General features: G+C 36.9%; 1 protein-coding gene across 10 annotated transcripts in view; it reads right to left on the bottom strand.

The window, feature by feature from the left end:
- Positions 1-14296, bottom strand: part of SCFD1 (sec1 family domain containing 1) — a 115439-nt gene extending 101143 nt beyond the window's left edge. For 6 of the 10 annotated variants that reach the window (XM_064570906.1, XM_064570903.1, XM_064570905.1 and 3 more), the window contains exons 1-4: positions 14164-14296; positions 8189-8259; positions 5657-5745; positions 3169-3259 (exon numbers count right to left, since the gene is read on the bottom strand). In XM_064570906.1, coding sequence (XP_064426976.1) covers positions 3169-3259; positions 5657-5745; positions 8189-8259; positions 14164-14221 — 309 coding nt within the window. In that variant the 5' untranslated portion in view covers positions 14222-14296. Of the gene's footprint in view, positions 1-3168; positions 3260-5656; positions 5746-8188; positions 8260-14078; positions 14129-14163 lie in introns of those variants that run through there. The other 4 variants (XM_045900650.3, XM_064570910.1, XM_064570909.1 and 1 more) reach the window with 2 other exon arrangements.
- Between the last annotated feature and the right edge of the window lie 207 nt (positions 14297-14503).

Below are 14503 nucleotides of genomic sequence, written 5' to 3'. Positions count from 1 at the left end.
GAATAATCTCTTCAATAAATGATGCTGGGACAACAGGATAGCCACATGCAAAAGAATGAAGTTGGACATCTCGCTCATACTATACATAAAAACTAACTCAAAATGGATCAAAGATCTAAATGTAAAGAGCCAAAAGCATAAAAATCTTTGAAGAAAACATGGAGATTTGGCCATGGTTTCTTAAATACAACACCAAAAGCACAAGCAACTAAAGAAAAAATCAACTTAAAACTAAGTTTAAAATCAAAATTAAAAATTTTTGTGCTCCAAAGGATACCATCAAGAATGAAAAGACAACCCACAGAATAGGCAAAAACATTTCCAAATGATATACTTGATAAGGGTCTAGCATCCAAAATATAGAAAGTACTCTAACAACTCAACATTGAAAGAACAACCCAGTTAAATACTGGACAAGGGAATCTGAATAGACATTTCTCCAAAGATGTACAAATGGCCAATAAGCACATTAAGAGATGCATATAATATCATCAGTCACCAGGAAAATGCAAATCAAAACCACAATGAGATAACACTTCAGGATGGCTATAATCAAAATGTCAGATAATAAAAAGTACTGACAAGGATCTGGAGAAACTGGGAGACTCATAGACTGCTGGAAAGAATATAAAATGATGCAACCACTTTGGAAAACAGTCTAGCAGTTTCTCAAAAGGTAAACCATACAAATGTATATCCATAAAAATATTTGTGTGTGGGGGGCACCTGGTGGCTCAGTCGTTAAGCATCTGCCTTCGGCTTAGGACATGATCCCAGGGTCCTGGGATCAAGCCCTGCATCAGACTCCTTGCTCCGTGGGAAGCCTGCTTCTCCCTTTCCCACTCTCCCTGCTTGTGTTCCCTCTCTGTGTCTCTCTCTGTCAAAAAAATAAAAATCTTGAAAAAAAAATTGTGTGTATTCTTCAAATGCTACATAAACAACAAAATGAAAGTAATATTCTATATAAAATTTTGTCTCCCGCCTTAAAAAAAAAAAGTTAACTATAGAGTTATTTGACCCAGCAATTCTATTCCTAGGTGTTAATGGACATAAGAAAAATAAAAACACATACATACACAGAAATGTGTACAAATATGTTTATAGTAGCATTATTCATAATAGCCAAAAAGTGGAAGGGACTGATAAATCCTATCTCTTTAAAAAATGGCACAGTCAGGTTTATGCAAGATAAAAGAGAAAGCTGGGCATCATCAGCTACATAGGACACAAAATATGTGACCTTCGTTAACAATTTAAATACAGTTGACCCTGGAACAACACGGGGGTTGGGGTGCTGACATCTTGCACAGTTGAAAATTCACGTGTAACTTCTGATTCCCCAAGAAATAACTAATAGTCTACTGTTGACCAGAAGCCTTACTGAAACATAGTCAATTAACACATATTTTGTATGTTATATATATTATATACTGTATTCTTATAATAGTGTAAGCTAGAGAAAAGATTAAAAAAATCATAAGGGAGAGAAAATACATTTACGATACTGTACTGCAAAAAACCCGCCTGTAAGTGGACCTGTGTAGTTCAAACCTGTGTTGTTCAAGGGTCAACTGTAGTAATTTGATTCAATAGTCAGCAACAAGATGCTAGCAGACACTGTTAGCTACTTATCTAATATCCATTTTCCCCCTCTTCCTTGCTGTAAGAATCCAGATTTTGTTTGGGGACAATACACTCATTTAAGTATTAACTTTTGCACCCTCCTTTGAAGTTAATTCTATCCAGTGAAACATAAATAAATTAGAGTCTTCTGGGCATTTCTGGGAAATCTTAGCTTTTCTGATCAAAACGAACAGTTAGGACTGGCATAATTTATTTCCCCCTTCTTACTTTGAACATAGATGTGATATCAGCCTCAGCTGCCACATAACATCCAGGAAGCAACAATCAAGACATTTAAAAGGAGAAACCAAAGACAACAGATTGGAAAGACTGAAGGAGCCGGAGTCTTTGACTACTTTATAAAACTATTATACCAGCTTGGACTTCCTACTCCCAGACTTCCTATTATCTTAGAAAAATACAACCCTATTTTTAAAGTTAATATAGTTAGATTTTCTGGGGTGCTTGGGTGGCTCAGTTGGTTAAGCATTTGCTTTCAGCTCAGGTCATGATCCCAAGGTCCTGGGATCGAGCACTTTATGGGGCTCCCTGCTCAGCAGGGAGCCTGCTTCTCCTTCTCCCTCTGCCCTTCTTTGCTGCTTGTGCTCTCTCTCACTATCTCTCTCTCTCTCAAATAAATAAATAAAATCTTTAAAAAAAAGATACATATAGTTAGATTTTCTGGTTTTTAAAGCCAGGTTAAGTCCTAATCAATATGCTTCTTCAGCCAAAAAATTTAAATCTTTCAGTCTCTTTAAAATTCAAAGATAGTCTCAAAAATTAAAGTGGGAAATTGGGTAAGACAACTTCTGATTTTTCACACTGGAAATCTAAGAAATTTTTAGTTTTTATTTATTTGATACAGAGACAGAACACAAGCAGGGGGAGCAGGAGAGGGAGAGGGAGAGTAGCTCCCCACTGAGCAGAGCAGAGAGCCCACATGGGGCTCGATCCCAGGATCCTGGGACCATGCCCTGAGCTGAAGGCAGCTGTTCAACCAACTGAGCCATCCAGGCGCCCCCTAAGAAATTTTTTTTTTAAAGATTTTTATTGGGGCGCCTGGGTGGCTCAGTTGGTTAAGCGGCTGCCTTCGGCTCAGGTCATGATCCCAGGGTCCTGGGATCGAGCCCCACGTCAGGCTCCCTGCTCAGTGGAGAGCTTGCTTCTTCCTCTCCCTCTCCCTCTCCCTCTCCCTGCTGTTCTGCCTACTTGTGCTCTCTCTCTCTCTGTCAAATAAATAAAATCTTTAAAAAAAAAAAAAAAAAGATTTTTATTTATTTGTTTGTTTGTTTGTTAGAGAGAGAGCGAGGGTGCATAGCAGGGGGAGCGGCAGGCAGGGGGAGAAGCAGGCAAAGGGAGAAGTAGGCTCCTTGCTGAGCAAGGAGCCCAATGCAGGACTCGATCCCAGGACTCTGGGATTATGACCTGAGCCGAAGGCAAGCGCTTAACTGACTGAGCCACCCAGGCATCCTGAAATCTAAGAAATTTTTTGGAAAAAAACCTGTTTCCACATTATAGGGTCAGGAAATTAAGAACCCATATTACCTGGCACATTCTGTCAATATTTTCTTCAGTTGGCATTACAAAGTACACTGCAGGAACATCTGGTATAGGATCTCGATCAGAGTGCAAAAGCCTAAAAGACATAAAGAACATAAAATTCATTTTTTTCTTAGTCACTTATCTACAAATATAGTTTAGAACAGTATTTCTCAAACTAGGAATTAACCAGTTCAGGGACAAGAACCAGTATACTAAAAGTGCTTGCTGAAATTAATCATTAACCAGCTTTTTCCTTGTATCATTGCTAATATTATTTATTAGTAAGATCCTAATGTCAGTCTTCATCTCTTCTACTACAGTCACCTTATTTCTAATACCAATGTTCTTCCTGAAGAACTAAAGCACATTCAATATCAATTTTATTTCCAGTTTTCATAGAAATATGGTTGGGGAGTGCAGTTCTGTAAGAGGGTAAAAAGAAAGCTGGAAGAGTCTTTAAAAATAATGAAAAATTTTGGGGCGCCTGGGTGGCTCAGTTGGTTAAAGGGTCTGCCTTCGGCTTAGGTCATGATCCCGGAGTCCTGGGATCGAGCCCCACATCGGGCTCCCTGCTCAGTGGGGAGTCTGCTTCTCCCTCTTCCACTCCCCCTACTTGTGTTCCCTCTCTCACTGTGTCTCTCTCTGTCAAATAAATAAATAAAATCTTTAAAAAAATCATTAAAAATATAATAATGAAAAATTTTAACCATAAATAAAATCAAATATATTTTTTAAATGAAAGATATATGAATGCTTCCTTAAAACTTTAAAACAGTCTATTTTTTTATATTTATTGCATGATAAGAGAGTGAACAAAAGATCTAAGCATTTCATAGATTATACCACCTGATAGTTTTCTCCTATAATTCAGGGAGTATCTTGATTCAAATATCCCAATATCAAATAACAAAATGTCTCTATTCTTCACTGTAAGATTCTGCTATCCTTGTATCAGGAAATATGACAACATGCTCTTTGTACAATAGTCTAGTCATCCTATGAACAATCTTCTATATGCAGTCTTCCTATACATGCTTCTCTACTGTAGTCACCTCTCTCTAAGGAAGAGAGTGAAAGAGGCATTTCATGACTTCCTTCCATCTGTTTGGCTGCTGCTACGGACACCAGAAAAATTACACCGTTATCGCAGCCATTGTTTGTTATCTTCTAATGCTGGCTGTCCAATTGCCTAAAGGGCTACAACCACCATTTCATCTTCTGGAAACTTAGTAATTATTATTATTAACAAATTTTTATTTTAAGTCTGAAATAAAAATGAAAGGAAAATCTGTATTCCATATTTCATCAAACCTAAGGTGCTATCAATTTTAAAACGTATTATTAAAATAATTTCTGTTAAGGGGTGCCTGGGTGGCTCAGTCGTTAAGTGTCTGCCTTCAGCTCAGGTCATGATCCCAGGGTGCTGGGATCGAGCCCCGCATCGGGCTCCCTGCTCAGCGGGGGGCCTGCTTCTCCCTCTCCCACTCCCCCTGCTTGTGTTCCCTCTCTCGCTGTGTCTCTCTGTCAAATAAATAAATAAAATCTTTAAAAAAATAATAATTTCTGTTAAAATTGACAGAAAAATGCTGCCAATTTAACCATGACATAGCATTAATTAGAAGACAGATCCTAATTTCAGAAATATAAAAAAAGTGAAAAATATATTTTAGAATTAATGCAATACAATATTCTATTAATTTAAAACAAATGCTCAACATAAAATTGTAGAATTTAAGAATTTAACCACATTCTGATATGTTACTGACTGGAAATCTAAAACCACATTCCCACTAAAAGAGCACATTTCAATCCAATATATCATAACATAATAGAATGAGAACTGGTTATAACACCATAAATAGAACAAAATGCAAATAGGTTAGAATATCTTGGATTCCTTCAGTACATAAAAGTATTAGTATGTATACATGAGTATAGCCCTTCTCTAAATGTTCTATTCAGCCAAGTCTAAAAAGCAATGCAATTTGTTTTATTTATCAAACATATCAGAAGTAATAAAATCAAATACAGTCAGTAGTTAAGAAGACAACATAGATAGGTCCTATGGTGATTAATAGTGATTATTTCATAGATACTTATATTTTTCATATTAATGATAAACTAATTTAGATATTATTTTTAAAAAGTATATTTAAATTGAAGAAATAAAAATTTTCAGAGATGGAAGAGACCTTAACAGAACCAGTTCTTTTATTCACATGAGAGGGTAAACCAGTCTGTATGAAAAGACACAAGAGAGAAAATTTAAATTCTGAAATTATAAAGTCTCAGATTGAGAATTATTTTTAACTTCAGAAGTAAACAGATAAAAGGAGATAAGAGAAAAAAACATTGTTTTATACAAGTACTGTAGCTAGTATTATTTTCTCTATAAATGTCCCTTAATAATTTGATTTCAAGGTGGCCAAATACATCCTTTAACAAAGTATCTGAAAACAAATGTCATTATTAGAAATACGTTAGAACTCACAGATGCAGAGTGATTCCCATGTCTCTCAGCTCTTTCACAGACAGCAGTGGAGAGATGATATCTTGGCCAAATCTGTCATAAATGAGCACCTAGTTAAAATTAAAAAAAAAAAAAAGTGTTTTTGAATATCAGTGAACAGTCGATGAAGAACTCATATTAAGACAATGCTGAAGTATATTTTATTTTAATAAATCATGTATGCTGAATTCTTTTACTTACCTCAATTTAATATTTTCCATCTTTTACTAAAATGTACATTCATGTCCTAATCTATTTTTTAAAGCATGCTCACTTAAGGCTGAAATAATATTACATAAATTTATTCTCCTAAAGTATTTTTCCTAGGATAAAAAAGTATACTAGAAACTATAAAATATGCATCCAAAACTAATAATAAAGGACTCTGAACATACAACAAACTCACATACGCTTCCCCACAGAGTTAGCACATATCTTTTCTAAAAAGAGAGAAGTAAAAATTAGTCCCTCTCAAAACTAATGTGTAACAAGTATAAAGAAAATTTGGTAATTTAGCATCTCAGGTTAATAATATACTCATTTAAAAAATTAAGTCCCTCAAGAGTACTTGCTAGCCTTATTGTCATACATTTTTCCACATTCTAAAATATTAAAACTGACATCTTTGAGGGGTAGTAAGAACTCTGAGTCTTCTAACTCAAAATTAGCTTTAGAGTTAAAGCAAATAAAAGAGAAACTTCAATTAGTGTTTCTTCATAACTACCTCAGTAATTCTTTATGGAGTAAGAAATTGCTAATGAGAGGATGAAACATGCTGTCATAAAAAAATGCTTTTGCTATATGCCAGCATTTCCTTTAGAAAAGCTAAAACTGGAGGCATCTGGCCGGCCTAGTCAGAGGAACTTGCCACTCTTGACCTTGGGGTCATGAGTTTGAGCCCCACACTGGGTGTAGAGATTACTTAAAAATAAAATCTTTAAGGGCGCCTGGGTGGCTCAGATGGTTAAGCATCTGCTTTCGGCTCAGGTCCTGATCTCCAGGTCCTGGGATCGAGCCCCACATCTGGCTCCCAGCTCAGCAGGGAGTCTGCTTCTCCCTCTCCCTCTGCCTCTCTCTCTCTTAAATGAATAAATAAAAAAATATCTTAAAAAAAGAAACGAAAAGCTAAGACTCTTCTGCTCTAGTTATAAGAAGTTGGATGTTTCATCTCTCAAAAGTCTTCCCTCTTTAAAACTCCGTATAGGGCGCCTGGGTGGCTCAGATGGTTAAGCATCTGCCTTCGGCTCAGGTCATGATCCCAGGGTCCTGGGATCGAGTCCCGTATCAGGCTCCCTGCTCTTTGGGAGCCTGCTTCTCCCTCTACCTCTCTTTCTCTGTCTCTCATGAATAAATAAATAAAATCTTAAAAATAAATAAATAAATAAATAAAACTCCGTATATTTGTATTATTAATCTTGTATAGAAGAATGGGAAAAGAGAAAATTTGACACAAATCTGTACCCAAGAAATTCTCAAGCTATTTAATTCAAAAGCTTAATACAGGCTTTAGAAACAATAAATGAGCATTGCTTATGCAAGGGGCAATTAAGAGGATGCCCACAAATAAACATGAAGAAGGTAAAAATTAGGGGATACTCTGAAGCTTAACTTATAAATTCAAAATAGATGACTTTAACCACCTTTAGAGTTAACCCAAAGGAATTAAAAGGACTCATCAGAGTTTTTGAAACATCCATAATAGTAATCAGGTTGATCTGTTCTCAATTATTAGTAAAAAAAAGAAGTATAAAGTGACTATAAACTAATAAGTTTAAACCTAATCAGCTGTATTCTAATCTCTTCGAAGAAAGAAAGTAGGAAGTTTAGAATGAAGAAGCTCAAAGGACAGGAATTTTTAAAGGTTCTCCAGCATTTCTCAAAGGAGAAAGATTATAGATTGCTTTCTAGTCCAATTAACAGTTTCCCTGACAGTTTTATAGATCATAAACTAATAAGCTGGCATTCTAGTTTATAGATCACTCTCTCATGAGTTGGTTAAAATGGACCAGTCCCCCTGAATCTGACTAACCTTGAACAAGCTTGCAAGATCCAAATTCAGGACTTGCAAAGCTAAGGAACAAAATATCAACCAGACTAAAGACCTACTAGTGAGAGCCAAGAGATCAGCTGGATTCCCTAGATGAATATTACCATCCTTGTCTCCCTCCATAAAGTGTTTATTAAAAAGATTCACATTAAGAGGCTCCTGGGTGGCTCAGCTTGGTTGAGCATCCGACTCAGGTCATGATCTCAGGGTTGTGAAATAGAGTCCTATGTTGGGCTCCTCACTGACCGTGGAGCCTGCTTAAGATTCTCTCTCTCCCTCTGCCCCACCTCCTCCCCCCACCGCTTGCTCACATGTGCACGCTCTCTCTCTCTCTCAAAAAAAAAAGAAACCATGTTTAATAAAAATACATTACAACTAAAATGTGCTACTGTTCAGCATTAACAAGAAATTTCCTCCTGAAGAGCCAAGAAAAAGGAAATAGTCCCCATTAAAATAAAGTCTCTTACCTTCCATACTGGTTCTCCAGTGCTATTTTTAACATGAGGCACATTGAAATTCAACATACGCTTCAAAGCCACTGGAAATGAAAACAGTCTTATTAAATATTATCATTATTTTTCAGGATTTCATTCCATGCCCCCCGCATTTATTACTCACCACCTCAAAACAAAATGCACAAATCATTCCAGTAAAACTGATTAATCAAATGACTGGATATGCAGAAGCAGGATAAGACTTTGTAAGACCATTTCATCAACAGTTAATTGGCAAGTGTTGGGGAGATTTTTCTGTTGCCAGATGAAAATGTGAAAAATGTTCAGGAAGAAGCCTTTCTTGTTTCTCATGACAATCCCACACTATGTTTTTTTAAGTTTTTTAAAAAATTTTAATTCCAGTATAGTTAACATAGTGTTATATTAGTTGCAGGTGTACAATATAGTAATTCAGCAACTTTATACATCACTCAGTGCTCATCATGGTAAGTGTACACTCTTTAATCCTCATCACCTATTTCACCCACCCACCCCCACCTCCCCTCTGATAACTGTTAGTTTGTTCTCTCTAGTTAAGAGTCAGCTTCCTAGTTTGTCTCTTCTTTTTCCTTTGCTCGTTTTGTTTCTTAAATTCTACATATGAGTGAAATCATATGGTATTTATCTTTTGCTGACTGACTTATTTCACTTAGCATTATACTGTCTAGCTCCATCCATGTTGTTGCCAATGATAAAGGGTTAGCATCTAAAATATCTTAATAACTTATATAACTCAACAACCAAAAACAAATAATCCAGTTAAAAAATGGGCAGAAGACATGAACAGATATTTCCCCACACTACATTTTATAAAGATGAAAAAGAAGTTTTATCAACTGCAAACTTGCAGGGGTCTCAATAGACAACTGGAGCTGTTGTCTATTTACTGGTGGGCTGAAAGCACAGATAAGAATCACTTGAAAAACAAAAATTATGTATGATATATTTAAGTGGTTCATATACAAAACCTTCATACAGCAGGTCTATGTTGCAGTTATCTTGCAGTACATTTTATGACCAATTTATCTCATTAGATTCACAGAAAAGTTGTATTGGTTTAATATTATATGCTCCATGGAAAAAGTGAGACTTTCCCATAGATATAGTAGATAACTCCCGCTAAGAAAATACACAATTTCTTTTTTTTCTTAATCAAACAATTTTAATCAAATGAATAGTAAGCAGTAAAAGTGCAATTGCATGAAGAGCCCCATATTTCACATGTTCAAACTGTTTTCCAATGTCTTTACTTGCAAGGTGTTGAAGGTGGGACCCACTCTTGAATCTTCTTTCTAGTGGTAGAATAAGGTACATATTGTTCTGGAGTGCCACTCACATTGAACTTATGGTTTGTCCAGATGAATTTATGAGTACTAGGTGGTTTTGTTGTTGGAGGATCATCGGTCATACAGTGAAACCAATGACGCACACAGAAGGCTGTGGCTTCCATCTCAGGTGATCTCTTTACTTGCTCTCAGGAAGCCACATCCAGAGATGGCCTTGTGGAGGGGCCCACAGGAGTGATCGCAGACGCAAATCTTGGAGGTCTGCCTACAGCCATTCAGGGGGCACCATCCACATCCCAAAATGTGTTTTTGCCATTCATTTCAGTAGTATATATAACCCATCGGTGACGGCCAAAAAACTGCTTGTTGTCTTCATAGTATTTGTTACCATATTTGTCTTCCCCCACTAAGGTACCAACCCTCACATCATTTGCCCTGAAAAAACCCCATAGATAGCCACGACACCACCGTGGCCACTGACCTGCTGCAGCCCACATTTCAGGACCTTGAAAATACACAATTTCTAAAATCAAAGCAGTTATGTTCTATATGTTATTGTACTTTGAGGTTTTTATTGCTCATCTTTATGTGTGATAACAGACTCAGAAACATTTCCTAAGGAAAATAAAAATCTCAATATACTTTTATGTGAAGTTGAGAATGCCAATATTGAAGGAAGGGTATTAGTTAGATAATTTAATTTTTAAGATTGTCAGCCCTGAAATCTACCTGGCTGATTTTTAAAAGCATTTGTATTAGACTTTATTAATATTAATCTACAAGTCAAACTCCTACCTCTATAATACTACATACTGTATACTATATATAGCATATATAATTTATCATATAATATTCAAATCACCAGTGTTATCAATTTATAGTAGACTGATTCATTCACTAGAAAAACTTCTATTAAGTACTTACTTCTTTAGGTAGGTAAAGTACTATCAGTGTACATACAGACATGACTTTTTGGTAAAATGTTAGTAGCTAATGCCTAGCCAATAATACACACTGCCAATAATTTACAGCTGCTTCAAAAGCTTACAGATATTATGATATTATATAAAAACACACATAAACACACAAAAAAAACCACTTTTGTATTTAAAACTGAAATAACATAGAAGGCATAGAGGGTGCTGCAGAATTAACTCTCCCACTGAGCTTTAATGAATTCTTCCTCCCACTTCCAGGTAATATAGACATCACCACCCTGGCACCCATGGCCTAAGAGAGAGAAAATCTTGTTTCTGGGAACAGCTATTCATATTCTTGAAACAGGACAACTAGGAAAACAACACAGCCTGGCTTGCATGTGAGTCCCAGGAGTTCTCTAGAGCTAGGCCTTATCTTACTGAAAAAAAGGTGTTTTAGCAGATATTCCATTTGCCTTCTCAGTCCCATCTAGGTTAAGTTTCCTCAACTCTGACCCTTGGCTAACTTGTTAACAGAGATTTTGACACATTGGATTTGATTTAATAAAGTACAGGGTCTATGTTTAAAGAATGTGTAAGAATATAATTTTACTTTCATCAGAGTAACTCCCTAAAGGCTTAAATCATTGCTTTTAACTGAAATAGCAAACTAGTTTTCTTTACTGACCCTAAATATACCATCCACAGTTCTAGGCTTGGTTAATGTAGTTTCACCCTAACCTGGAATATTTTCTTCACTCATTCGCTATATATTCAACTATACTTACTATTCATTCCACAAATGTTTAGTGATTGTTTACCATCTGCTGGACACTGCTCCAGCTGTTGGCACTAAACACAACAGATGGAAAAAAAAAATGACCTATCCTCAGAAGCTTTCATTTTAGTTTGGGGAAAAAGACAACAAAGTAAGTTAAACATGTAGCATGTGAGATCATGACAAGTGCTATGAAGAAAAACAAAGGAAAGAGGGAAGAGAGAGTTGCAGTGTAATTTTAAGCAGGGTAGCCAACAAAGGTCTCCTGAGAAGGTAACATCTGAGTAAAGGTCTAAGGGAGGTGAAGGAGTGAGACACCCAGTTATCTCTGAAACACTATTCCAGAAAGAGGTAACAAATAAAAAGGCTCTGTAGTGGGAGCATTCTGGTGTGTTCAAGGAAAGAGGAGAGTAATGGGGAGTGAAGTCAAAAAAGTTAAGTGGAGAACAGATCATTTAGGGCCTTGTAGACCATTGTAAGATTTTTTTTGGCTTTTACCATGATTGAAACGGGAAGCTGTTGGAGAGTTCTGAGCAAATATGTGGCAAGATCACTTTGGTACTGTATGAAGAAAAATGAAGAGGAACAAGAATATAAAAGCAAGAAGACTATATAAGAGGTTAATGCAAAAATTCATGGTGTTTTGGACCTGCGTGATAGCAATGACAATAATCAGATTGTGGATATATTTTCAGAGTAGAACTGATAAGATTTACTCACAGATCTAATATGGGATATGAAAAACAAAAGTCAAGAAACCTTAAAGGCTTTTGACCTGAGGAACTAACTACAAGGATGGAACTGACATTCTGATCTAAGCAACAAGGACGGAGTGGCCATTAATTGATATGGTAGACAGAGTTCAGAGGAAAGGTCTAGGGCAGAGATATAAATTTGGAGATCATTAGCATATATATAGTACCTAAAGCCAAGAGGCTACATGAAATCACTATAAGAGAGCAGTTGATCTGTGGCTCCCCAATGCTGAGAAGTGGGGATGTTGAGCAAGAACCCTCAATGGAGAGGCACGTGTGAAAGGCTACGGTTACACAAGATTCTGCCTGTTGTACTAAAGGTAAGAATAGAGAGGGGAGTGTTCCAGGAAACTTCCACAAACGAGATGACTTTTGAGGTGACTTTTAAAAGATAAATATTCTTCAAGCAGGAAAAGCAAAAAACAGGCATGCTAGTTACCCTCCCTATACCTTAGTTTCCTCATCTACAAAATGGAGACAATAATACATGTAAAATCACAACAGTGCCGAGCAATATTAACTGCTCAATATCAGCTATTATCTACCCAAATAGATTGCAAATTCTTCTGTATCACAGTGTCCTGTACTTAGAATATTTGAGAATTCATTCTGATTTACTTCCCAAAACATTCTCAACAGTCATCAGGGAAATGTTTACTTCTGCTCCTATAGCACATATATAGGCTTTTACCTTTCTCTGAAAATAAGAACTCAACTAGAGTAGTAATTTGATAAATGATTAATGTGGCATAACCTATCTAGTTATAAGGTGAAATCTCACTATAATGAAGTTTATTTCCACAGAAATCAAAATTATACTATTAGATTTTAATATTCTACAAAGTTTCTGCATGTAAAAATTATGACCATACAAATTTCATTTTTCGAAAAGCTCCTTTGTATTGGTTAAGTCTTCCTTGATATGTTGTTTTATTTTAATATGTAGTATGACCTAATTCATTGGGCTTCATTAAGCTATCAGAACCATACTGCAAAGGCAAGTGGGGCTTCTATTTGCTTACAGATAAAATGTACGGCAGGTATTTCCCTAATCTTACTTATTTAAATTATGCTTAACTTTATCTGATAGCTTATACTAAATTACCTAATGGGAAAAGCAGGAACACAATTCCATATGCACTCTGTGTCATTACTAGATTGAAATCTATCAATTTTTTCTTTGAATTCTAAAAGAAGGAATCAAGCACAACCAAAATCCCTTCTGTAAGCCATATTAATTGTAACCATTTATTATTCATTTCAAGTTAACATGCAGAACATGATTACAAGTGACAGAATTTCCAAATATGCATATTCTTGATGGGTTGTTTCTATTAGCTCCTCAAACAGCTTGCCAACTTTCAGGACAATTAGCTAACAGGCATAAACCATTAGTTTGTACCTAACAGGTATAAACCATGTTTATCAGAAGTTTACAAAAAATAAGGAAAAACAAAGTCTCTAAGATGGAAAAAATATCGAAGATCAACGGAAGAAATATATACCCTAAAAAAAACAACCACCAGATTTCACTGTACAAATGGAAGCTATAACTGCTCTATCGAGGATGAAACTAATAGTTTTAAAATACTAATCTGTCAAACGGTTAAAATGACAAAGCTACTAATTCATTTGCTTTTTGCCATTCCTCAATTCCATTCCGGCAAGCTAAAGAAGGAAATCTTTATCACTAGGCATTTCTCTTCAGATACCCCCAAAAGACTGGTCCAAAGGAGAGAAATAGCAGAACGTAAGCTGCTCTGAAAGAATACCTAAATTTTGTAATTGTGGAGGAAGTGCCAAAAACGAAACTCCTTCAACATTAAAACTAGCAGAGAACTGAACCACGCACAGAAACAAACCCAGAGACTTCATAGGTGGCAACAGAGGGGGGGAAATGCCAGCTACCATATCTTCTTGTGATGCCCTTCTGACGCCCAGTAGAAAAGAGACAGGAGCAGGCCCGTGGCTAACTATCCACCCTGAAGCCCATTCTCCTGAACCACATATGAGGGACCGAGTTCTCAAGCCACTGGCATCTTCCCTAAAAACTCAAAAGGGGAGGGGCTCTCAATGCTCTAGAAACTGGACTAAGCCTCTGGAGGGCCGTCTCTGAGCTGCACGCACCGCGAACGAGGAAGGGCGACAAGCAGAGGAAGAGGCTGTCTCCACCGCAAGCGTAAAACCGCAGGGAGAAGGGAATAAATCGTACCGGTTTGTCTCTCTCGAATACTGGCCCCTGCAGCCGCCGCCATCTTGACTCCCACCATCCACTGCACGGTTGGCGAGCACAGCCCGAGGATTACGTGGCCACCCCGACTGCCCCGGAAGCAAAGCCCGGAGGGGCGGGGCCGAGGGAGGCTCTTGCGGGCTGGATCCCGCCTCCTTCAGCTTTCTTCAAAACTTGGCAGACCCAGGGAGTTAATACCTGGACACCTGGTGTTTACTTTCAGCTGTGAAATAGTAGGGATTTTTATCCTAACGAAGCCACAGCTTCTCAAATCGTAGCTGCTTTAAACCGAACTTTTAGGGAGGAGCGTGGTGTTAGTAAT

Source organism: Mirounga angustirostris, unplaced genomic scaffold, assembly GCF_029215605.1.
Source record: "Mirounga angustirostris isolate CCGP_5_RB_7025 unplaced genomic scaffold, mMirAng1.0.hap1 SCAF_9, whole genome shotgun sequence".
NCBI classification, from domain to species: domain Eukaryota; kingdom Metazoa; phylum Chordata; class Mammalia; order Carnivora; family Phocidae; genus Mirounga; species Mirounga angustirostris.
The sequence above is the reverse complement of the archived record's forward strand: the minus strand, read 5'-3'. Positions and strand labels throughout refer to the sequence as shown.